This window comes from Lytechinus variegatus, chromosome 8 (assembly GCF_018143015.1).
Source record: "Lytechinus variegatus isolate NC3 chromosome 8, Lvar_3.0, whole genome shotgun sequence".
NCBI lineage: Eukaryota > Metazoa > Echinodermata > Echinoidea > Temnopleuroida > Toxopneustidae > Lytechinus > Lytechinus variegatus.
Genome location: NC_054747.1, coordinates 3,339,754 through 3,366,075, shown reverse-complemented (window position 1 = coordinate 3,366,075; position 26,322 = coordinate 3,339,754). Strand labels below are relative to the sequence as shown.

At 37.8% G+C, this 26,322-nt stretch overlaps 1 protein-coding gene and 1 pseudogene across 1 annotated transcript in view; one reads left to right on the top strand and one right to left on the bottom strand.

The window, feature by feature from the left end:
- Positions 1–451: 451 nt before the first annotated feature.
- LOC121420586 lies at positions 452–1,581 on the top strand (annotated as a pseudogene).
- Positions 1,582–5,434: 3,853 nt separating this feature from the next.
- The window catches only part of LOC121419828 (hemicentin-1-like), a 36,285-nt gene continuing 15,397 nt past the window's right edge, over positions 5,435–26,322 (bottom strand). The window contains exons 7-17 of the mRNA XM_041614293.1: positions 25,498–25,812; positions 24,779–25,087; positions 24,110–24,430; positions 23,404–23,712; positions 22,776–23,066; positions 21,812–21,832; positions 18,764–19,030; positions 11,592–11,726; positions 10,594–10,734; positions 6,802–6,839; positions 5,435–5,936 (exon numbers count right to left, since the gene is read on the bottom strand). Of these exons, the coding sequence (XP_041470227.1) occupies positions 5,724–5,936; positions 6,802–6,839; positions 10,594–10,734; positions 11,592–11,726; positions 18,764–19,030; positions 21,812–21,832; positions 22,776–23,066; positions 23,404–23,712; positions 24,110–24,430; positions 24,779–25,087; positions 25,498–25,812 (2,360 nt within the window). The 3' untranslated portion in view covers positions 5,435–5,723. The remainder of the gene's footprint in view (positions 5,937–6,801; positions 6,840–10,593; positions 10,735–11,591; positions 11,727–18,763; positions 19,031–21,811; positions 21,833–22,775; positions 23,067–23,403; positions 23,713–24,109; positions 24,431–24,778; positions 25,088–25,497; positions 25,813–26,322) is intronic.

Below are 26,322 nucleotides of genomic sequence, written 5' to 3'. Positions count from 1 at the left end.
CCTAAATAATTTTCCTTTTCTCGTGCTTTTTCTTCTTCTTCCTTTACTTCTTATCCTACTTTTTCTTTTCGGCTTCATGTTCTTCGCTTTCCTCGTTTCTTCCTTTTTACTTCTCTTCTTTTTCCGCTGCCCTGTTTTTATATTTTCGCTTTATCCCTTCAAAAAATTGAATTATGAATTTTAACAGAGCCATTAATATTTTTAAATTGTTAACGCTGATATCTACGGAAACTTGACGGTGTCGTCGACTTGTAGAAATGGCGAAATACATTATTTTGCCAAGTCAACTTATGAAACATGGCTTATGAACAGTTGCCAAGTTTTCATTAAATTGTCGAAAATAGGTTTAGGGGTAGGTTTATAAAACATTTGAATTACCAATGTATCATTTAGTTTGAATGGAGCCTACTTTATATATTACCTATCCAGGGGAGCGTCAAGAGTGATCAACATGGGATCCGACCAAGTTTCCGAGATAGAACTGATCGCAGACTCTAAGATTCCGCAAGAGTCCCATGGTGAAATCAGCATCGAAACCACTTCAAATATATCTGGATTGCCTTTCTCTGATTGGCTGTGGAACCGGTCACGTGGTCATGGTGGGAGATACTCCAGACCGCAATTGCGTCGTTAGGCGTGGTCGGAAATTCCCTGGTCGTGATAGTTTTGTTTCAAAGACGAACGACGAGGCGGCCCGCAGATACTCTCATCGGCGCTCTTGCTGCGGCAGATCTTTTGACGTCACTGTACATGTTTCCGCATCCGACACCACAGAATGTTCCAGTAACGTTCCTTGGGAATTTCGTCTGTAAACTAGTAAAATCGTCTGCTCTTCTTTGGGTATCCTGCTCCGCTTCGATATTCACACTCACTGCGATCGGAGTTGAACGTTGTATCGCCGTAGTGTTTCCGTTGCGTGCTAAGCGATTAATAACACGTCGTCGGGTTTCCATCGTCGTGGGTATAATTTGGTGCTCTTCTTGTGTGTGTGTTGCTCCCGAATTCGTGTTTCATGTTGTTGAACCACTTTCACACAATTGCATATATCGCTACCAATCTACTATTATACAGGAGATCTATGGCATATTTGTAATCGTAATATTCTTCTTGTTACCATCATCTGTAATGTTGGCCGTTCATGTTCTGATCGTGACAACTCTTCATCGGCAGACTCGACGCTTTGCCAGCAGTGTACGGAATCATCGTTCGAGTCCTGCCTACAGAAACGTTGTCGCGAAAAAACGCGCAGTCAAACTCCTTTTCATCATTGTTGTAATGTACATCATTTGTTGGGCACCGAATACGTTCGCGTACTTGGCCGTTAGCATGCAGTGGTTGGATGCAAGCTTCATCTACAGCCCTCCATACGAAGCGCTGGTCGCTCTTGCTTTCTTGAACTCGTGCGTGAATCCAGTAATTTACAGCATCCACTGTCCAGAGTTCAGGAAGGCCTTAAGAGAGATTTTGACCAGGAAGACTAGTTCGACCATCCGGGTACCTTTATTTGGTCAAGACTTCAATGGAAACTTGCAGAGAAGAGAGAGCATTCGGACAATTTATTTGACCAAAAGACCTCGGTAATCGCGTAAAGCTAAGTAGACCCTTCAACCTATGCCAGATGTGCAACGGTGTGCATGTGTATAAAGGAATTGCACCACTCATTGGTATGTAATAGATATGATAATTATGAAAATAGAGATATGATTTGATAATCATGATAACAGTCATGATTTATAATTCGCCAAATCCACTCAGCAGAGTGCTCAAAGCGTAAAACATCCAAGTGTTTCATTCGGATACACAACCTACTTTTTTCAAGTTTTACTTTTTTTTTACTTTTAGGGTCTTAATGTACAGGCACAAAACCAACTTTGTTTTAATGTTTTTGAAGAATCATGACCGGTGCCAATTGTGACGCAAGCAAGGTGTCAAATCACAGTTGATGTTTTACTTAGTTATGTAAAATAGAAATCACATGAATAACTAGTGCATTCTTGAAATAGCTCACCTTTGAACTTCGGTTTCTTTTTAGAAGCACCCTGTATGTATAAAGTACGATATAAATCATGTTAATTGAGATTTAACAGACATATTGTGCATAATAATTGTCAAGATATCTAGATATTAGATAAGAAACATTTTTTTCAGACCAGGGTCCCGTAACACAAAGGTTAGAGATTAATCGTACGCTTTTTTATGATTAATTGTACATTGTAGTCAATGTAATCAATCGTAAAAAAGTGTTCTGCCCTTGGTGCACTTACCTAAACTGTGCAGTTTCTATCCGCACAAAGGAATGGTTTTTAAAACCATTAATAAACGTGACTTGTTTTTTGTTGGGGGGTTCAATTGGTCCAATGTAAGCCTACCATATTACCATATTTCCTTGTAGTTCTATGTATACATGTCTGTTTGACTTGGACCTCATACAAGGGTGACTTCTATAGAAATACACATCATCGTGGATTCTCTCATATACGCACAAATTCACCTTACCTAAGCACAATTAGACAAACTGATTATATATTGTCACAATATTTTACTTTTTTTGAACAAAACTTCGTAAAATAAATGCAGTATATATATACCCAAAGACAGATCTCCTTTATGGTGCATAACTTTATTGAATTTTAATTCACGAGGTAATGTACACAATCTGCATTAAATCAAGGTATCAGCATGTTATATAAAATCTACTTGTGTTCAAGTTGTATGCTTTACATATTCGAGCACGGGAATCAGAGTAAAAACTTATGAAACGTGATTTAAGAAAAGTTGCCAAGTTTTCATGAAATTATCAATAATAGATAAAAACATTTTAAGTACTTATGTATTATTTTACTGGAAAGGAGCCTACGTTCTATACTACCTATCCAGGGGAACGTCCAGAGTGATTGGACAAACTGATTATTTTGTTACAATATTTTACTTTTTTGAACAAAACTTCGTAAATGAATGCGATATATATATATATATATATATATATATACACCCGACGACATGTGTGTGCGTTTATGGTGCATAATTTTATTCAATTAAAATTCACGAGGTAGGGTACACAATCTGCATTAAATCAAGGTATCAGCGTGTTATATAGATTTACTTGTATTTAAGTTGTATGCTTTACATATTCGAGCATGGGAATCAGTGTCCAAACTAGACCCAACGCAGCTCAATTCGAAGGACCATGTGTTGGAGGCGAATGATTAATAAACGTGCATATAAACAGTTTCAATTTACGGTGTATTTTAGATCATATTGATATATCGTTCGTATCGCATTCGTAATAGTCTTTGGCGACCGATTATATACAGATTATTTGTACTATCAATTGCACCTAATCATCAATGGAATCAATAAAAAAAAACATAACAGGTAAACATAGCAAATGTTATTTGTAGGTTTGCATGGTGGAGTTTATAACATGGAGCAGGTTGACGGTTCACCATTTCAACTGTCCGTCTTCTGAAGATGGACAGTCAGTCAACCTGCCCGAAACGTCGAGTAACCTCTCTTCACTCATCCTGCTACTACTCAAACCATCGCTACTCAAGCCATATTCAGCTCATCTCATCTGCTTTACAGTCCTTTTCAGGACTTCACTCACTTTCAAGAAAATACCTCTAATTTCCTTTTTTTCATCCTTTCTCTTCTTTCCATTTCAATTTTGTTGCTTGTATTTCCATTCCCTACTTCATATTACACATGGTGAACCGTAAACCTTCTCCACGTTATAAACAGAAAATTGTGTACAATAATAAAATTTCACACAAAACAAGTAAGGCCTAAAACAGCATAAATAGCAATTCCAGGATGGTATCATTAAAATTGTTTTACGAACTGAAATTATCTGTTCTGATGACATACTGACTCGGCAAAAGCATCGCAAATAAATATACATGATTATGATACACGGAACATGCAGTGCAAACGCTGTTGAAGATAATGTGTATTTTACAGTAGCTGTTTAACAGTTTAGAACAGCTGTTTAAAATCATAAAGAATAAATATATGTAATGTTCAACAAATTAAGCGTGGTTGTTTTAAACTGTAGCACAACCACTGCAGTGTTCCAATAGTTTGTTTCAAAGAGCGTTGTACAAAATTTCTTTAAACCTTGAACATTTTAAATCGGATGTGGATAAAACTACAAAGCAGAAATACTTCTTTTGTTGAATCAAGTGGCTGTACGTAACGATTGTGAATTTACTTGGTCTACGAGCAAATTCAGATCGTTTCTGACCATTGTAGATCGTCGATAAAGTCACTTGATAAACTATCAATTGATCACATTACCGTAATTCTGATCCAACTACATTCCATCTAATATTCCTTATAACAGTCTAACTGCAATTTACTCTGATGCCCAGATTGATTATACATTTTTTTACGAGCTGATTTAACCCAGGGAACTCCCGCCCGCGTAGCGGTCGGGAGCCCAGGAGCTTACCGTGTAATTGACCATACTCACGGGACAAGGGTAGATTATGGTCAAAATATCTAGCAAGATAAATTATGAAAACATTTTGGTTATGAATTGTAACAAAATGGCCGTTCGAAACGGGGGTAGGAGAGAACTTTTCGTGTTTTTTTTTTGAGGTTCCAGTCTGTGCCCAGATGTCAGGAAAACTGCCACTCGTTAGACCTTCATCCATATAATCGCGGTAAGTGCATAATTTCTGTTTTCATAATTTATCTTGCTAGATATTTTGACCATAATCTACCCTTGTCCAGTGAGTATGGGTAAATACACGGTGAGCTCCTGAGCGCTGGCCCGCTACGCGAGCCGGCGCTCCCTGGGTTAGAGCTGATTGAGCACAAAATATTAGCCCCGATTTGCTAAAGTAAAAGTGATCAATCAAACGTAAAATTGCAACGGAATATTTGCGATTGATTGCAAATATTTTCTTGCAACGCCTCCTTAGAGTGATAGTAAGGACCAATCCATTTGGAGTGAACTGCACGTCCTTTTAGAGTGACTTTATAGTTCTTTCTGAAGTGAACTTTGAATCTTTTAAACACTTTTAGTCCAAAAAAAGTGTAAAACCACTCTAGAAAGATGCAAATCTTACTCGAAAATGAGTGAGTTCGTCCAACTCTGAGAAAATTCTGATACCGGACCAGATTAGCTTTGCATTTAGAGATAACCGGTCATCAGTGGTAGAGCGCCAACTTCATGTACTCTTATGTCAAAGTAATATGAATCAGATCTATAAACGTTTATAAAAGATTATGATGGTAATTCAACAAATACCCCAAAAATGGTCAAAGTTCACTGACCCTAAGTAGCCTTTGACCTTAATTATGTGACTTGAAACTCAAGCAGGATCTTTATTAAGAGTTGCTCGCCTTTATGGCCAGGTTTTATGAACTAGGTCTATATACTTCTGAAGTTATTACGAAATTTCAAAAACTTAACCTTAGGTTGAGATTTTGATGTTGATTCCCCCAACATGGTCTAAGTTTATTGACCCTAAATGACCTTTGACCTTGGTCATGTGACCTAAATCTCGGGCAGGATGTTTATTAATATTTGATCACCATTATGTCTAAGGTCCATATACTTTCTAGGTTATGCTGTCATTTCAAAAACTTAACCTTCGGTTAAGATTTGATGTTGACGCCGCCGCCGTCGGAAAAGCGGCGCCTACGGTCCGCCACTGGCTGAAGTGGTGATGATAATTATAGTTGTTTTTATCTAGCATGTCTAGAGCCATTTCTTTTCAACTCCTGAGATTCTCATAAACTCCTCCTTTGATGTTGTCATATGTAGATGAGGGTTTAGGTAATGGTTTTGGAGGTTTAGGCTTTATGGACGTCTTCGTGAAGGTTGTCATTGTGTTAGTCATCATCGGAATATATCCGTCATCAGCAACATCCGGGTCTTCTCTCACGGCGGAAGGGGATCTCGGTGAAGTGTCGTTATACATGAATGTCTGATGGGAAGTAAGAGTGAAAAATTGTAAGAGAAAATACATTTCAGGGCTCCTTATAGAGAGTTGCGATTGATCCGAACCGCGACTATGAAGAGCCAGCAACGCCAACAACTAATTGCAAGTTATCGAGATGTTATGTATACTCATACATTAACCCACATTTTGTTTTTCATGTTTTCTAAGCATCTTGAGGTTGTAATAAAAATGGAAAATACGCTATATAAATCCTATGTATTATCATTTTCATTATAATTATTATCATTGCTATCGTTAGTCCATCGTCTGGAGGATTTCAGTGTGCCACTCTTTATTTCCTGTAGGAAAATCTATGACTTTTACGGATTTCCATATAGTTGGGGTTGATCTGATTAATAGCAACTCTTTGAAAGACAGAACACTGATCTGTCCATGGAACTCCATTATCTGTCTGCCTTGTCAAAGATTCCCAGGGCTCCAATCAACCTCAAAATATGCATGAGAAAATCCATCACTGTCATAATTTGAACGGAAATTTGCACAATGCCCTTTGTAAACAAATAGAAGCACACATAGCAAAAACTGTGGTGTTAACCGGTGTACATAGAGGACCACACCAGTTATTTTACACCAGTGTTAAATTGGTGGTGTTATTTTTACACCTATAGGTGTTATTACAACCCCTATGGTTGTTACATTTACACTATTTGGTGTTATGTCCAATCTCTAGGGTGTTATTTTAACACCTCAGGGTGTGGTCCTCTATTAACACCAATTGGTGTCAGTTTTAACACCACAGTTTTTACAGTGCACTGAACACCTGATGAACTTTCCACTCGGCCACGGAACCCCACTCCTGGCTTAAATTACTTTGATTAACGATACTCACCCGAATTGGAGGTTGATCCGGAATCTCATAAGCTGGATCTGCAACGTTAACAAATAATGTAAAAAACGAATGATGGAAAATCCAATCTACTAATTACATGGATAATAATAATATAATAATACCAACATGCTTATATAGCGCATATCACTGCCAAATGCGTCCCTATGCGCTCCATTGGATATTATTACCCTGGCTTTAGCCCCGCAGCCTTTTACAGCGCGGTGGCATTTCAAGGAATAAATTCCTGCCAGGTACCCACTTACCTCACCTGGGTCGAGTGCAGCACAACGTGGACGAATTTCTTGCTGAAGGAAATTACGCCATGGCTGGGATTCGAACCCACGACCCTCTGTTTCAAAGTCCGAAGACTAATCCACTGGGCCACAACGCTCCACGCTATGTTCTGTTGTTTGTGAATTTTACCAGGGACATCAGAGGGATACCTCTCGCGTCACTGATTTTACTGTGCGCTAGGGGTGTCGCGCGCGTAAAACATTCCCGATAGACTTTTGAAAAGTTCATAAAAAATAAAGATGAAATTAGATTGTCGAATGATTACTACCATTGGATAGGATATATATCTGACCAGAAAAAGGCATCATAGCCAGCTCATTTTAAAAATAAATCGCCATTTATGAAGATAACGATGATGGGATCAAATTCATCAACTGAAACAGTAAAATAGCCCCAATTCTTCCGCAAGTCAAAAGAATAGTTCCAAAGCTATTGACATATCTTCCCAATTTAGACATAGGAAGTAGACGATTTCGAAAATCAGTGTTAGATTCGCAATTATATTCATAGACTTTTGTTAATCAGCAATATCAAATTGAAAACAATTTGGGTCGAACGAATATCTTTAGCCGTCCTGTTGTAATTAGGCTCATAAAACATTAGCTTCATTTGTAGGACCAGGGACGTAAGAGGGAGTCCCTGGTCATGCTGGTAGGAGTGATATGAACGCTCGGAACTCTGCAGAAAACGTTTACATGGTTCTTTACTGTAATTGAATTAACTATACTGCAAAAATACCATTGTTAATTGAAATGGGGAACGCATACACACATTAACGCACACCCTCATCTGTCGCACGCGCACACACACCGCTACGAGTATCCTTTTATGTCCATGTACACGCACTCATGCATGTCACACCAAGGAGATATCTCCTTGGTCACACTCAGCATACCCCGCATCACAAACTACTACAAACCCATTCTTCACATCTTCAAGAATGCAACACGGATCTCAGTCGTGGTGATCCGGGGTGTCAAATTAATGTTTTCCTGCCACTGCCAGAGTGACTACAGTTACTTGGTCGTTACACGGACCTTCACGGTGGCTAAGGCCTCTACTAGGATATTTCTAGAGCAGTGTCCAAGATTAAGTATCCTTCATTTTTGTAACGCCTATATATAAAAATGGCGAAGAAAACGGACTATTGTTTATGTTCGCATATAATGGAAATTTTCGATCCCAGATATAGCCGGTATTATCCAGTACCTCCCGGGCATACACGGAGCCTGTATGATACATTCGGGACGTACACGGCGGCTACAAGGAAGAACACGGATAATTATTCGTTCGTGTACTCCTGGATGAAAAATTGAACATGTTCAATTTCTCTCCCGGATATTCCAGTTCATCAAGGATGGCGCCGAATGATTATCCGGTGTGTACACGGTAATCCCTGACTGTGCATGGATGACCCCGAATCGGCAATACGGGATGATCCGTGTTAAAAGGGGCTTAGCTGAATAAAGGGTCTTCAGATTGCGAGTTTATCTCCTCACACCGTAGGAACGGATGTGTCCAGCCACCCCAAAACCAACATAAGTCGCCAGGTAGGGTTCTATGTAATAAGCAATGATAACGATTTACTAATGAGGCTTTAATAGGAGAAATTATATTTTGTAAACAAATTTTCGGCATTACTAGTATGTGTTTAAGAAAAAAATGGAACCAGTGGGATTCTAACCTGCAATATACTGCTTCATGATAATAATGATTTTGTTTTCTAGAACAACAAATAGACAATTAGCTTAAATCATCAGTCACATATAGACACCTGACTACCAAGGATCAGATCCAGGGACAGATCCATGTTAACGCATTGGGTATCCTTGGAGGTCTGTGTAGGTCTGTGAACAGTTCTATTACATTTACCCCGCCGGCAATTCCTCCGCTTTGAATTTCACACACTTATGGAATCGCCGACTCCAACCCTGGATTTGACAATATATACCCTATCCTAAAACTAACCCCTAACCTAAAATAAAACTCTATTGCAGCCCCAACCCTAATCTTATACGAAATCAAGCGTGGAGCAAATGTCCCCGGAGACACCGCGGGACATCCGGGTGGAGGTCCAAGTCCTCCATCGTCATCTGTGACATTAAGAGGTCAGCAATCCATGTATCTACGAAGTATTTTACTCATATTTGATAAGGGACGCACCATTAGATACCAAGGGGGCTGGAAGTTCTGGTTTGACGCATTTTTTTTTCCTTTCTTCTTTGAGTAAAGTTTTTTTTTCCTTATTCCATTAAAACAAGTCCCCCCTGTTACAACCACAAATGTAATAATCGCCCACAAATGTAATAACGCCCACAAATGTAATAACACTTTACCCACAAATGTAATAACGCCCACAAATGTAATAACACTTTACCCACAAATGTAATAATTTCACCCAAATGTAATAATGCACTTTACCCACAAATGTAATAATTTTTGATCGCCCACAAATGTAATAATGACTTTACCCACAAATGTAATAAATTTAAAAGGGATTTTTGGCAAATCCGTTCTAAGCTAAAATCGTATAGTAATGCGTTCATTTAGCACAAACGTGCAAAGTCTCATTTCCTGACCCGGTTAATTAACAAATTATAATATAAGTCCGAAGTTTTTATTCCAAACCCGTTTTTTCAAAAATTATAATATAAATCCAAAGTCTTTATTCCAGACCCAGTTTTTTCGAAAATAATAATATGAGCCCAAAGTATTTATTCCAGACCCGGTTGTTTCAAAAATAATAATATGAGCCCAAAGTCTTTATTCCAGACCCGGTTGTTACAAAAATTATAATATAAATCCAAAGTCTTTTTCCAGACCCTGTTGTTTCAAAAATTATAATATAAATCAAAAGTCTTTATTCCAGACCCGGTTGTTTAGAAAATAATAATATAAATCCAAAGTCTTTATTCCAGACCCGGTTGTTTCAAAAATAATAATATGAGCCCAAAGTCTTTATTCCAGACCCGGTTGTTTCAAAAATAATAATATGAGCCCAAAGTCTTTATTCCAGACCCGGTTGTTTCAAAAATTATAATATAAATCCAAAGTCTTTATTCCAGACCCGGTTGTTTCAAAAATAATAATATGAGCCCAAAGTCTTTACACGCCCATTTGGTTTAGAATACTTGCAATGATGACGATCCATATTGCGCCATATATCTGTTAAAACATTCCTACCAGGGACCAATCAGTGCAGTTCTTTGATATTTGCGATTCATCGCAAAGTTTTGTGTTACGGAGCGCTGATTAGTTTTTTTTTGGCATTTAGAGACTGTGATAATTTGTGGGTAAAGTGTTATTACATTTGTGGGCGTTATTACATTTGTGGGTGCAACACCCCCCCCCCCCCCCTTCAGATGACTGATCACTGTACCATTCATTTTTTTTTACTCTGATGGTGTGTCATTTAGCAAGTCAAGATTTTTTTTTAATTGCAGCCCCCCCCCCGGATATCTAATGGTGCGTCCCTATGACTGCCAGTCTGATACTTACCTTCAGCTTCGGGGTCTGTTTTGGACTTGACACTCGGTCTATCCGGTGGTAGAGCAGGAGGTTGTAGGGAATTCCTCCGGAAGGACAAAGGTTGGTACCAACTACTCGGAGTCTGCCGGACAGGATCAGATGATACTGTTTCTAAAGGAGAGAGGGGAAGGGACAAGCATGTTAAGATTAAAAAAAACAGCGATGCCGGGGAACCGTGACTCGACGTGAGATTTAATAGTCTGAAGGCATGGATGTGCATAGGCTAACACTTCATTCGAGTGGCCTTAAAGCCCCCTCACACCTGACCGAATGTAGGAGGACGAAGGGTGACGAATGGAAAAAAATGAACGAAATGCACGCGAATTCAACGAATTCAAATAAAATTTCAGTCAAATTATGCGATCAGTAACTATTGTCAAATTTATCAACGAACAGTAAGCGAAGGATAAATTTGACATGAGAGAATTGCTGCTGAAGGCGAGCAAAGGGCTGATATAACCCAGAAGACGAACGAACAGTAAGCAATGGTTTGATATTGCGTGCGATTAGAAACGAAGACGAGGGATTAGATCGGGAAATCTTGTTCGTTGCGTCATCGTGTTGGTTCGTTACGGGTTCTTTCGAGATCGGGCCACTTTGGCAAATGTGCGTTGAGGGACTATGCGCGACCAAAAAACACGAACGATAAACGAACGATTACCGCAGACTAAATAAGAGATGCGAATTCAAACAGATGACCAACGATTTCTCAATTCGTCGGGAAATTTTATACATGTTCAAAATTTCTGCGCGAATTTGAATAATTGCAGCTGTTAGTTTAGAAGGTGTGCGAACCCAAACACGAAGGGTAAATATGATTTACTATCCGTTACCATTGAAAGCGATTTCTTAAAACATGCCTTTCGCCAGCTATCGCAAGGCATATTTCAGGCAATACGGTTAGGTGTGAGGGGGACTTAGTAATGTTGTATCCTATCTTAAAACACAAAAAAGGGATCGTAACTTACTTTTGAGATCTCTAATTGTCTCCTTGTTATTCTTCCTCCTCCGGCAGATGCACCAGCAAAAGACTACAATGAGTATTAATAATATCATGCCTCCAACGGAACCAGATATGATTATGATTATCGTCCAGGGGATACCTGAGGTTAAAGAGAAAAAATGGTATTTAACCCCAAAATTGATAATCCATATTTTATTGCTCGAAATAGAAAATAGATCTTATCTGAAATAGAATTACTCATACAATTGATTTTGCCCAATCGATCGTGGGCCCGACAGCCACCGTGCAGCGCCAGATCGACCGAGCTTTATAAACATGGTATTCAGAAACTCCAATCTCTTAAACGCCTTTTGGTCTGATGCGGCTGGGGCATCAACTACTGACTTCCCGGTTGTAAGATGGACGCTAGCCAACACAAACTTATCTATCTCCCTTTCTCCCTCTCTCTCTCTTCCCTCAACATTTATTAGGTGATCTGTCAATTGACAGATCACCTCTTGTGTTTCTACGAATTTTCTTTTTTATTTATTTCTTTATTTATTCTTTTTATTTATTTTTCTTTTTCCACCCTTTTCTTGTTCCACCAAAATCATCAAAACTATTCAATCAATTTTCATCAAAATATCATCAATTATGGACAGTTATCATACAATGTGTACGAAACAAGTTCAACGTCAAATGGTCATCGTGACGTCATCTACGCGCCATTTTGTAAAATCACATTATCAACAATATTTCCATTATCAATCATCAAAAATTAACAATATTAACATCAAATTAACTTCAGATCAAGGGTCAACTGTCCATGTCATCAAAGGTCATTTACAGGTCACGACGCGCATGTACGCGCGCGTCAAAATTTTAAAATGCTCAAAATCACTTTTTGATCAAAGTAGAGTACGAATCAGGTCATTCTAAGCATTTCAGGAATTTGCGCGCTCACAGGTTTTCGCGCGCGTTTACGCGCGTAACGTCCTTACGCAACACACAACTGCACTTTATTTTACATCAATGCATTCTTTATGAAATTTCCAATAAGTTGATACCTTAACCGACCTTCTACGACCAGTAATGAAGGAATGCGCCTCCGTCAAAGTTTGAATTACGCGCGCAAGCGCGCGTTCACAATAGGCCAAAAATGTGCAAAAACATGCTTTTACAAAATTCTATATAACTCTTCAGATAGTCCGTTGACCCCCAAATTTTCTTTTATATTCGGATAGAGTAGGACTTGTAGATGTGATTTCATGTCACATTTGACAATACATTTTATCATAACGTCTTCAAATTGGCGTCAAAACTAAAATTTTCAATTTTTGTTTCATGTCGTTTTAATAATTTTGCAAATATGACTATAACTCCGTAATCATTGGTCGTTTTTCGCCCGGTTTTCGACATATTGTAGTTAATTATATATTCTTCCAAATTATGTTACATTTGTATCATTTTGAGCAGGAGATCATCATAAATATTAACAATGTATAGAAGTATAATTTATGATAAAAGTTTCACCTTAAAAATTCAATTTGAGGTTATATTTTATCGTTGCCTTGCAAGTGTATGGCAGTTACTATGGTCTGATGGTTAGTGCATCTGCCTTGTAATGCGAGGGTCCCTGGATCGAAACCCATCAGCATCTATTATTTATTTTAAATTAAATTTTGTCTCATTTTGCGTGTAAACCCTATAAGCCAGTTTGGGGTTCATTCTGCAAATGATAAGAAAAGTTCATTGGTACTAAAATGACATGATTGTTTTATATTTAATGAGATATTAGTAACAACCTTGATGTCTTGATTATTCTTTTAGATTGTGCGATTCAATACATGCAAAAAAACAACAATGCGTGTACTAGCAACTGATATTTCAGAGTTGGCTATGTATTGTTATAAGAACACGGCTAACGCTGCATTCCAGAAAGAAATGCAACAAATGCTTCCGTCAGTGTTCATTGCTTTGCTATTCTATTCACCTGGTCTATGCAATTGCTCCAACGTGCTATGTAAGGCATGCTTGTATAATATTTTGCAATGAAATCTACATATCGTCATGTAAGAAATTAAATATCATTTAGTCATTACTGCTCACGAGGCAACTAAATACTGGTCAATGCATACTGGTTTAATTTTTTTCAAAACTGGATTCTAGAATCTTGCTTTCGTCAACACTATGCTCACTATTTCGTGTTATTACTTGCTAAATTGGAATTGACATTCTTTAGAAAAACAAGATTTATACAACCTTTTATTTTAATGTCTTTCAACAGTATTTAACAGGTCCTTTCATTGATAAAACTACGTTTATTGTGATGATATTCATATTGATCTGCATTGAAATGATGATCATGATTAAAAAAAATAGATCGTGATCGTGATCATGAGATTCACAGACAGATCACCTAATTCGTCCGTAAGACGAATTAAAATTCTAGTTTATTTTTCTTTTTCCACCCTTTTCTTGTTCCACCAAAATCATCAAAACTATTCAATCAATTTTCATCAAAATATTATCAATTATGGACAGTTATCATACAATGTGTACGAAACAAGTTCAACGTCAAATGGTCATCGTGACGTCATCTACGCGCCATTTTGTAAAATCACATTATCAACAATATCTCCATTATCAATCATCAAAAATTAACAATATTAACATCAAATTAACTTCAGATCAAGGGTCAACTGTCCATGTCATCAAAGGTCATGTACAGGTTACGACGCGCATGTACGCGCGCGTCAAAATTTTAAAATGCTCAAAATCACTTTTTGATCAAAGTAGAGTACGAATCAGGTCATTCTAAGCATTTCAGAAATTTGCGCGCTCACAGGTTTTCGCGCGCGTTTACGCGCGTAACGTCCTTACGCAACGTACAACTGCACTTTATTTTACATCAATGCATTCTTTATGAAATTTCCAATAACTTGATACCTTAACCGACCTTCTACGACCAGTAATGAAGGAATGCGCCTCCGTCAAAGTTTGAATTACGCGCGCAAGCGCGCGTTCACAATAGGCCAAAAATGTGCAAAAACATGCTTTTACAAAATTCTATATAACTCTTCAGATAGTCCGTTGACCCCCAAATTTTCTTTTATATTTGGATAGAGTAGGACTTGTAGATGTGATTTCATGTCACATTTGACAATACATTTTATCATAACGTCTTCAAATTGGCGTCAAAACTAAAATTTTCAATTTTTGTTTCATGTCGTTTTAATAATTTTGCAAATATGACTATAACTCCGTAATCATTGGTCGTTTTTCGCCCGGTTTTCGACATACTGTAGTTAATTATATATTCTTCCAAATTATGTTACATTTGTATCATTTTGAGCAGGAGATCATCATAAATATTAACAATGTATAGAAGTATAATTTATGATATAACTTTCACCTTAAAAATTCAATTTGAAGTTATATTTTATCGTTGCCTTGCAAGTGTATGGCAGTTACTATGGTCTGATGGTTAGTGCATCTGCCTTGTAATGCGAGGGTCCCTGGATCGAAACCCATCAGCATCTATTATTTTTTTTTTATTAAATTTTGTCTCATTTTGCGTGTAACCCCTATAGACAGTTTGGGGTTCATTCTGCAAATGATAAGAAAAAGTTCGTTGGTACTAAAGTGACATGATTGTTTTATATTTAATGAGATATTAGTAACAACCTTGATGTCTTGATTATTCTTTTAGATTGTGCGATTCAATACATGCAAAAAACAACAATGCGTGTACTAGCAACTGGTATTTCAGAGTTGGCTATGTATTGTTATAAGAACACGGCTAACGCTGCACTCCAGAAAGAAATGCAACAAATGCCTCCGTCAGTGTTCATTGCTTTGCTATTCTATTCACCTGGTCTATGCAATTGCTCCAACCTGCTTTGTAAGGCATGCTTGTATAATATCTTGCAATGAAATCTACATATCGTCATGTAAGAAATTAAATGTCATTTAGTCATTACTGCTCATGAGGCAACTAAATACTGGTCAATGCATACTGGTTTAATTTTTTTTTTCAAAACTGGATTCTAGAATCTTGCTTTCGTCAACACTATGCTCACTATTTCGTGTTATTACTTGCTAAATTGGAATTGACATTCTTTAGAAAAACAAGATTTATAAAACCTTTTATTTTAATGTTTTTCAACAGTATTTAACAGGTCCTTTCATTGGTAAAACTACGTTTATTGTGATGATATTCATATTGATCTGCATTGAAATGATGATCATGATTAAAAAAATAGATCGTGATCGTGATCATGAGATTCACAGACAGATCACCTAATTCGTCCGTAAGACGAATTAAAATTCTAGTTTTATTTTCTTTTTTGACATGTGGAATGAACCAACCATATAACTACTTGAAGTGATTTTACCTACAACCTAAGCGTTTAAGATTTTGATGTTATTGCTTTCCTGTGATATGCACTATTAAATAATTGAATATTGTTATCAGAGAGACTGGCACTAGTATATATATTTGTACATGCCCGAGATAAAGAAAACTTAAATCTAGCTGAAAGGTCGAGAACATCACAACAAAAAAGCTATTGAATAAAAAGAGAAAACCCAGACTAGCATACCACAGAAAATTTTATGTAAATCGGATGTAAATTAAGAAAGCTTTGAAAGTTTTAAAGTTTCCCTTGCGTTTCCCTAACACCACATATTCTTAACACAGTGATATGGATATGGATTTTTCATTTTTTACATTGAATGTTTTTTATTTATTATAAAGTATTTTATTTTGGGGGTAGATTTGATTATATTGACAACAGTATATGATAACAGTCTGTTGGTTACAACAATGGTACTTCCACAAGTTCAGCGAGAAATCAAACATTGTTTCACATGTACATGAGTGTAAAATTATGTTTCATATTTTGTTTAAATAAAATTTTGAACAAGTGGAATGCCTCTGGCCGTCTCACCTGCATCACGCGATTCAACATAGCAGCAGTGCTGACTTTGAAAACTACTATAACTCGCACAAGATGTTCAGTGATTCAGTGTTACTCTTATTTCCACGTTTTATGAACTAGACCAATACACTTACAGAGGATGGTAATTTAACAAATACCCCCATTATGGCCAAAGTTCATTGACCTTTGACCTTGGTCATATGACCTAAAATGCACACAGGATGTTCAGTGATACTTGATTACTCTTATGTCCAAGTTTCATGAATGAGATCAAAAAACTTTTAAAGTTTTGATTATAATTCAACAGATACCCCCAAATCGGCCAAAGTTCATTGACCCTAAATGACCTTTGACCTTAGTCATGTGACGTGTAACTCATGCAGGATGTGTGGTGATACTTGATTAAACTAATGTCTAAGTTTAATGAACTAGGTCCATATATTTTCTAAGTTATGATGACATTTCAAAAACTTAACCTCAGGTTAAGATTTTGATGTTGATTCCCCCAACATGGTCTAAGTTCATTGACCCTAAATGACCTTTGACCTTGTTCATGTGACATGAAACTCTGATAGGATGTTTAGTGATATTTGATTAACCCTATGGCCAAGTTTCATGAACTAGGTCTATATACTTTCTAAGTTATGATGTCATTTCAAAAACTTAACCTCATGTTAAGATTTGATGTTGACGCCACTGCCGTCGCATAGTGGGCCAGAATGGGTTGAAAGTGCGCCAAAATTATATTCCGTGTTAGATTTTTACTTTAACATGTTGATTATGGGTAATTTTGGGCGTAGAATCGACTGAACATAATCTAAAACCGATATGACGTCTTCTTCATACCAAATTTTGATTGGCTACTTGAAATATCTGTGAAAACACAAATTACATAGAGTAGTATATAAACTTTGTGTTATGTGCTACTTTAAAGTTGGGCAGAGTGAATGTTAGTTTATGCCTTAAAAGTGTTTTAAGAGATGCCGAAAATATTTTTTACTGCATCAAAATGATTATTGATTACATTTATAAACAAAAAAACTTTAAAATCTGAAAAATATTAACCGTGCTTTATCAAGCTGTGTTGACCTGTGTAAAACGTTGAGTAAATAACACCACGAATGTATCACTATTACGAGGGTTTTGAGATGAAATTATTCTACAAGTAATTTTTTTCCCTGGAAGAGTTGTGGGTATAGCCCTTATTTGTTTTAGCAACATTTATTTTGTTTAAATTAAGCCTGGAATTCACGTCACTTTCATGGAATGGAAGGGGAATGGTCCCCGCCGTGCAAAAGCGAACGGCAATGTACCCCCATGCGGTGCGCTAAAGATGACTGCGCGGTATAAAAATGACCGTTTTTGAACAGGTTTTTGGGGTGTTGTGTCGAGTTAAATCGGTTCTAATATAAAAACGGGCAAATACGGGCAGCTAAATTTGGTATCGACTTAAAGCTTAGATATCGGGAAAAATGATGTTTATAGAATTTAGACGGAAATCCACGGAAATCTAAACTATTCTATTGTAAATGCAAAAAACATGGATTTTTCAGCCTATTTCGAGGAAAAAACATCCTATAAACCTCTTAAAATGTGTCTTTTATCTACTTTGAACCCTTTCACACGAGAAAAGAATATATCAGGATTATGTGGGAGCCATTTCAGATTCCTACATGAAAAACCTCCTGTGAAATGGCCTGTTTTTCAACTAGGATGTCATATACGCGACATTTCGCAAAATGTCACATTTTACGATTTGAGGTAGGAAATTAACAACCTTTATGCAAATTCCGGAATGAAATATTTTGCTGAAATATTCTTCAAAGTATTGTCTTTTAGCTGGGCATGACAAAAATTAAAAATCTGAAATTGCCCAAAATGACTTTTGGCGCACTTTTGTTTCGTCCCGGCCCACTGTGCGCCGCCGTCGGAAAAGCGGCTCCTATAGTCTCACTCTGCTCTGCAGGTGAGACAAAAATGAGTGGATGACGTCATCAGTAACCTCATTTGCATTTGGATCTGGATGTGTGTATAACTGTTTTGTGAATATTGAAATATCATAATTTTATCATTTGACATCTGATTTTCATGAATTTTCATGAAATTTGTGAACATAAGGAAAACCTTAAAATGTCATAACTTTCTTGACATCCGATTTTGATTAATTTTTCAACAATATATTTGATTTACGTTCCTACTTTTATTCGAATGAACTACATTTTTTAGTGGCCATGGGTTACGAAAAAAGTGGTACCTTGGCTGTTTTGAACTTTCACTGAACTGTGGATGCTACATAACTCTCGACCACAGCTTACTCCTCGAAGCTGACCTTCTAATAGATCACGTTGTATAGTCTTGACCACGCCCACTTCAAGACATCCTTCTCCTGGGACCCAGTCCTGACCTAGATTGACCTCAATTCGGATGCAGAGGTCATTGGGAATAACGCCACCTATCGCTGACCCGCCTGCTGACTGCATGATGACCACGCCCTGGCTTGGGCTGTAGGTGATTTCGAATTCTATACATCACAAAATGGAGGCAGTTCTTAGTGGATCTTGTAAATGTTATTATTTACTACACTGTTGTTAGACGTATACTTTCTTAAAGCAGATACGAACCAATAGCGCCATCTCGAGTCCTCAGCTACTCATACTTGACCAGTGTCCTGACCCATAATGCTACTGTAGTCTTATTATAATTATAGACCCACTTGAATGATAAGATGCTAATTAACTACTCAACACATTTATACCACAATAATTATGTTACCAAGTAGCACAATTATTTTTCCTCTCAAAACATTTTAGTTTTTCTTTACAAATACAATTATAGGTCAATGTATTCTCTGTAGTATTAGTAGATATCTAAAAACGTATATGTTAAGGCTATGTATTAACAACACACAGTCAATGAGAGAATACACACAGTTCACTCCCCTTTAACAGTCAGGGAAACTCCCGCTTTTCCGAGATCGTTTGAAACGTCCCTTTTTCGAGATAGTTGCGTTCACCGAAGCGTGAATCACCGCTGAAAACCTTCGCCCTGTGTAGTCTTTCTCGGCTGCTTTCAGACCCTTATGTATGTGTGCGAACACTCGGTAAGAGCGGTGAAAATGTGTACGCGTGTATACAACCATAGAGCTGTTAGCTCCATGACAACCGTGCATTCTTCGGGACATTGTTATCTTTAGAACATGTGCCTCTCTCTCCCCCTCTCTCTCTTTCTCTCTCTTATTTATTGTCAAGCATTCAATCGTTCATCACTTACCCTTAATCTTGACGTTAAATGTACCGTAATAAGACCATATTTTTGGATCCACCGTCATATCCGTAATATCCAACTTTCATGTTGATTCCACCTCAGCATTCAGCTTATGATCTGATGCACAATCCATAATCAATTCATTATAATATTATTTCCACTACCAGTGCCGGCTGAAATCATGGAAATTATTACGTCGATATGCAATTTCAAAACATGCCGAATACAGGTCTGTCCTAAAACAATCATTGGCTGGTTGACGAAGCCAACAAATTGGAAGAAAGTATACTGTATTCACCTTCAAAACATACATACTGCAAAGTATTGGGGCTACCGGTCACCAAATCAAGTGCATTATAAAAGTCTGCCTGTCAGCTCGATCCATGTCCAAACTTCCCTCAAACGTCCAGCCCAGATGAGAATATCATGATGTCATTATAATCATGACCATTCTCCATTCGACATGATCCATGCTAGCAGTGAACAGGTGTCAGATCAATGGTTTAGATTATGAACATTATCGAGAACTGCATATCCATTTTCCATAGCACTAAACCGCCGGAGAGCTGGTTAGAGGTTATTACCATAGGAACGAATATATTTTCCAAGTCTTTCTTATCATATATTACGTAATGCCGTACCCAAAATAACTTTCAGCATGATCATGGAATGTCCATGGTAGTACCATAGCTCTATGCACACTTTGTACAATTTGTACACACACACACACCACGCGTTCGGCTACAACATGCAACGGAGTATCGCGGCACAAAGGCTGAACGCAGAGACTAACCTCCTCTTACGAGAACTTTTGCTTGCTTTTTTTCAGCATAAATGTGTCTTCTTTCTTCAATAGCATCTAAGCACCACGGTGGCGAATTCTATTTTTTGGAATATAGATGAGAAATTTAGTTTTCTTTAACATATTTGAAAATAAAAATCCGCCACCGTGGTGCTTTTTTTATATGAATTTTTTAGTGAGGGTATGTCAAAAAAACCCCATTCACTTTGTACAGGAAAGCTATTCGGTGAGATCCGAAAAGATTGCGTCATGCGACCACAAATCCCTGTTAATCGAGATTCTGTCGCTCTCGCAAAAGCGGGAGTTTCCTTGACTGTTTAAAGGAGAATGAAACCATTGGAACAAGATAGCTTGTGTGAAAACAGAAAAATCAAAGAAACAGATCAACGAAAGTTTGAGAAAAATCGGACAAATAATGAGAAAGTTATGAGCATTTGAATATTGCGATCACTAATGCTATGGAGATAGCAAATTGGCAATGCGACAAAGATGTGTGATGTCACTGTTGAACAACTCTCCGCATTACTTTAGTATATATTTCACTTGAATAGCCTCTTTTATCACATCTATCCATAGATCATGTGTTCTTTCTACATGAGGGCATGTAGTACATATTTTTTAAGAATACATCATGGATAAAGAGTTTGTATCATCATAAGAAAAAGCAAATAGAGACATTTTGAGGGCATTTTATAGTCCACCAAAGCGAAAGTTGTTCATCAGTGACATCATAGATCCTTGTCACATTGCCAATAGGAGGATCTCCATGGCATTAGTGATTGAAATATTCAAATGCTCATAACTTTCTCATTATTGTTCCGATTTTTCTCAAACTTTCTTTATTCTTATTCTTTGATTTTTATGTTTCTACATAAGCCTACTTGTTCCAAAGGTTTCATTCCCCTTTAAGTTATAATAAGAACTTCCTTAAAAGCCGTAACAACACGCTAGCACAAACTTACTAAGTTGTCAAATTTGTTGCCTCAATGATATTTGGATAGGTGCTTCAGAATTATACAACTGTCAAACTCTGGAATATTGCGGTTAACTTATTTAGCGAAATTGCTAGGAATTTCTTAACCCATTATAGACTCTTGCCCATTCATAAGCGAGCTCCATCTCCAATGTGATAGAATATTCTCAAACCTATTTTAACTGCATGTGAGGTCATATGGATTTGAATTAGTAGCATGGGTCGTACTGAAAATAGAAAGTACTGTTGAATATAAAACTCACCCAAGTCCGAAGGTGATAAAGCTGAAAAATATGAAAAGAAAAAAAAAATGATGAAGATGAAAAAAATAAAAAATATTTGTTAGAATTAGAATTTAAAAAAAGCAGGGGCGGCACTATGGTTGAGCAGCGGACGACTACCCCTGCCCCTTCCCTGTGGTTTTGCAAGCATTAAAGAACAGGGAAAGAGAAGGGAAAACTGGAATGTGGCAAAGGAAAAAAAGAGGAAAGATAGTATTATAACGATACGTCATGACATATGACTCTATATTGCCCTGAGAAATAAATTTGTTAGAGAACGAAATATGCCATACGTCACCTCTATGTAGTCTTGCCAGCCCCCCCCCCCCCCCCTCCTATTCAAAACATGCCGCAGCCTCCTAGTAATAATACGGAGTTTTCGCATATACTGGGGGGAAAGCTCTTCAATTCGTCGATTCCTTTGACAATGCCATTAAACTCACAATGGAAAGTTGAGAGGCTTTTGTCGAAGCTTGGTGTACTGGGACAGCTGATCATCCTAAGATTTGCAATGGACATACAATTGCAAATATGTCGTTGTCCAGAGTCAAGAGATTCCGATGCTGTCCCGGTCCACCAACTTTCGACAGAAGCCCACAACTCTCCATTGTTATTTAACTTGCATTTCAAAAGGAATTGGTGCGTTGTAGGGAGTTTCCCTGTAGTAAATGCGAAAAGTGCGGAATATAATTTTTATATGTATTTCAAGATTCTGTGACTTGGTTGAACACATAAGGCATTTATTTAAAGATATATATTTTGCCATCACCACCAGGAATTAAAAAAAAAGCTCCATAATTTATCCGCGATTAAAAGGGGAAATATTCACACTACATCTCCGTTCCTGCATACAAAACTTCAAATAGTACATAGTATACAGAATCTATATCGTTATGTGCACGTGTGGAATCATACGAGAGGAATAGTGGAATTATGCATTTCTTACGTTTTGTCGAGGCGTTGATCGAAACTTCGGTACTTTGCCCTACTTCATTCGTACTCCAGACACTAATGGCATATAAGGTGTACGGTTTCAGAGTATCCGCAAACTCGAAAGATGTATTATTCCGAAGGTTGGATATCTGAAAACATGACGTCATTGAGTCAACCAAACAATAGGCCAATCGGAATGTTTGTTCCTTGCCACCGTCGTAGCCAGGTTTCCATTCCACCAATAACGATGTTTCTTTTATTGAGTTTATGGGAGCTTGTAGTTCCGTCGGTGGATCTGGTACAGCTGAAGTGGAAATCGGGAAGAGTCGAGAAAAACACATGTTACAAAATATGAAGAAGAAAACAAGGCTTGTAATCTGGAATATTTTATTACTGTAGCAGTGATCACATGAATTGATATACTCTATAGTCCAGACGGTATTTACCAATATAGAGTAGAAGTTCACGACACGCATGGTGGCAAAGATAGGGTTTTGTTTACAAGAGTTAGTAATAGTACTTTAAATTAAAGTGGTGAATCTAGAATAGTTATTATGAAGAAGTTTTCAATAAAAAAAAAACAATAAACGAATAGATTATTTTTAAAGATCACAGTAGATATAACGATTGGGTTAACTTACTTGCAATTTTAAGATGGGTGGTGCTCGTGCCATTACCCAGAGAGTTGTACGCCATACAGGAATAGTTTCCTGCATCAATCGAAGCAGATATGCCAAGTATTTCAATCTCACTTCTTATGAGCATGTGATTGATCCCACCGCTGCCACCAGTAGTCACCTGATACCGCGGACTGCTCGTGTTGATTGGCTGGTTGTCAAAGTACCACGTGACCTCGGATGGTGGGTTTGAAATGACGTCACACAGTAGAGTAGCGTGACTTCCATCATTTAATAACATGGTGCTTTGGTCTGCCGTAGCGCAAGGCGGGACTGGCAGGTAAATGTAAATCAATGAACATTAGTTAGCTCAGTGAATAAAATTAAAAGGTAATATTCATGTAATTGATATCCAACTTAAATAATACTGTGTGGTGAGAATTATCCAAGTAGGGGACCCTATAGTTTACCAATAGTTTAACATCGAGCACTATTGGTTATGCGGTAGGAAGGAATTCCTTGATGCTCGAGCGCCCAATCAGGGTAAATTTTCAGGTGTGACACTTTGTTAACTTATATATCTTTTTAGCGAACTTTGCTTAGCATGTATGCGCCATTTTTGTGTAAAGTCGTGCAAGATATTACAAACAACTTTATCATATTTATGAAGCACCCACCCTAAACAGTATCTCTGTCCAATGCAATATATTTTTCACCGACTAGATCTTACATTTTACTTGGAGCTCGAAGGTGACAGAGTACGAGGTAGCGAATCCATTGTCAGCCATGCATTCGTGTATCCCGGCATCCCCTGTGGTCACTGGTTCAAAGGTCAACGTGCTGCAAGCGTCACCTGTGGATCCCCTGACTGTTTCAATAACATGTGAATGGCCTCCGGATGAACAGGAGACATTATGTCGACCTTGTGCAATCCAGGTGATCAGTCCTTCCGGGGTGGGGTTTGCGTCTGCGCAGCACGTCAAATTGACACTATCCCCCTCTGTGACCTGGAGTATTTGACCTTCCGAAAGCCGATAAACTTCAGGAGGATCTGGGAGTTTGAAAGGTGTCGGAACGAAATAATCTTTAGATATGATAACTCTATTTAAACCAACGCCAAAAGAAAGGCATATCATTCATGATACGAAATTAATTATGATAACTTATACTACAATAGCAGATATTAAGGATTGTTTGTTTATAGATATAATCTTCTGGACCATCGTGTCTATGTTTCTCTGACATTCTTTTCGCTCTGGTGAGGCCATAAAAACAAGCAAATCTATTCATTACTTCATTCGACTGAAAACAGGGAAGATATTAATTAGAGTTTTGTGCATGGGCCGGTGCACAATTTTGAATTTCGTAAGAGGGCATATATAAATTAGAGTAGACTTACACTGAATGTCAGCTCTACAGCGATGACAGATGTTCGGACAAATCGTAGAAGACTCTGTGCAACATCGGAACTCCCTGGGACCACTGTCCTTGGTGAATTGCCTCTTGTAAATGATATTTGTTTTAACCCCATGGACCGGTGACGTTACATTTCTGTATTTTACAATCGTCAAGGTTTTGGGAACGGTCTGCTCATGTTCAAACATCCTCACGACGGTGGCCGGGTTGCTAATCACCTCGCTGCATCTAACTCTGGCTTCGTCGCCATCTCGTACCACAGGACATGTTGCTGTGATATTCGATGGGCAATCTATCAAGAGTGACAGGGTATTTCTCAAAGATACAAATATACATTTATTCCGCTTCCTCACAATGGAACGGGGTATATTGCATTGGGCCTGTAATCAGTGATTTAATATTCTGCAAAATTGATTGGCTCTCAATATGGGAGAATAGCCAATGGATTAACGAAATCCTTCCAGAAAGCAAATTATTTTTTTGATTTCTAGTAGAAGTAAAAATTGGGAGGTAAACATGGTAAAGGGACCTGCCCTGCAAGAATATAGATTTATCGTCAAAAACATATTCCTTGAAAGTAACCGGGCTTACAAAAAACATATACCGTCTTTGCAAGTTCGCCTGAGCGTCTTTGGTATCTCGCACACCCAGTATGTAGGAAATGTGTCCTGTTTAAGCAGAATGGTATATGCATGTACTTACAGTGAACATCAAGTGTGGCTGCTGCATCCGTCACGTGATCTTCCCCACCACTGACACTGGAATGAATTGCTCTGCATGTCACAACTTTCCCATTGTCGCTTCTCTGGGGGTCAAGGGGAAGAGAACTATTTACGGTAAAGCGCCCTCTATCTGTTACACTTGCACTTTTAGTGGTCATTCCCGTGACGTCACGACCATCGATGTCCCAGGTGATCCTTGGCTCAGGGAAAGCGTTGGGCACTGAACAGGTTATGGAGCTCTGAGCACCTTCAAGGAGGTTATTTGTTCCTTCAAGTGTTACCGTATTCGGGGGACCTTTAAACACAGTAAGGAGAGAGAATCGGTTTACCTACAGCATCGGAGAAGAAGACTTTGGCTGACATTCCCAATTCCATAGACCGCGTAAATGGATTTGCTCACAATAGAAATGTTTATTTTAACTCCAAAAAATGTGTTTGTCCTTGTCATACGTACATGTATATCCCCTGCTCAACGAGCATGAATTCATAAAGATCCTACGAAATCAGCATTGATACTGCAAAACCATTATAATTTATCACTGATGATAACACCGCAGGTACAGTGTCTTACTTTTATGTATTACTATTCATCTCGATCTGTTCAAATATTTCAAGAAAGCACATGAGAATATTTCACTTACGGAAGGTTTATTGCTGGAATCTATGAAAAACTCAATTTTCCAACCAAAAATAAGCTTCACATATCCGTTTAGATCTACTTTTTGATGTTGGGGAATCTTCGAAGTTTTTACAGTGTTGTCCATCAATATATTTTACAGACTATGAATTAAATTGGATGTCTTCT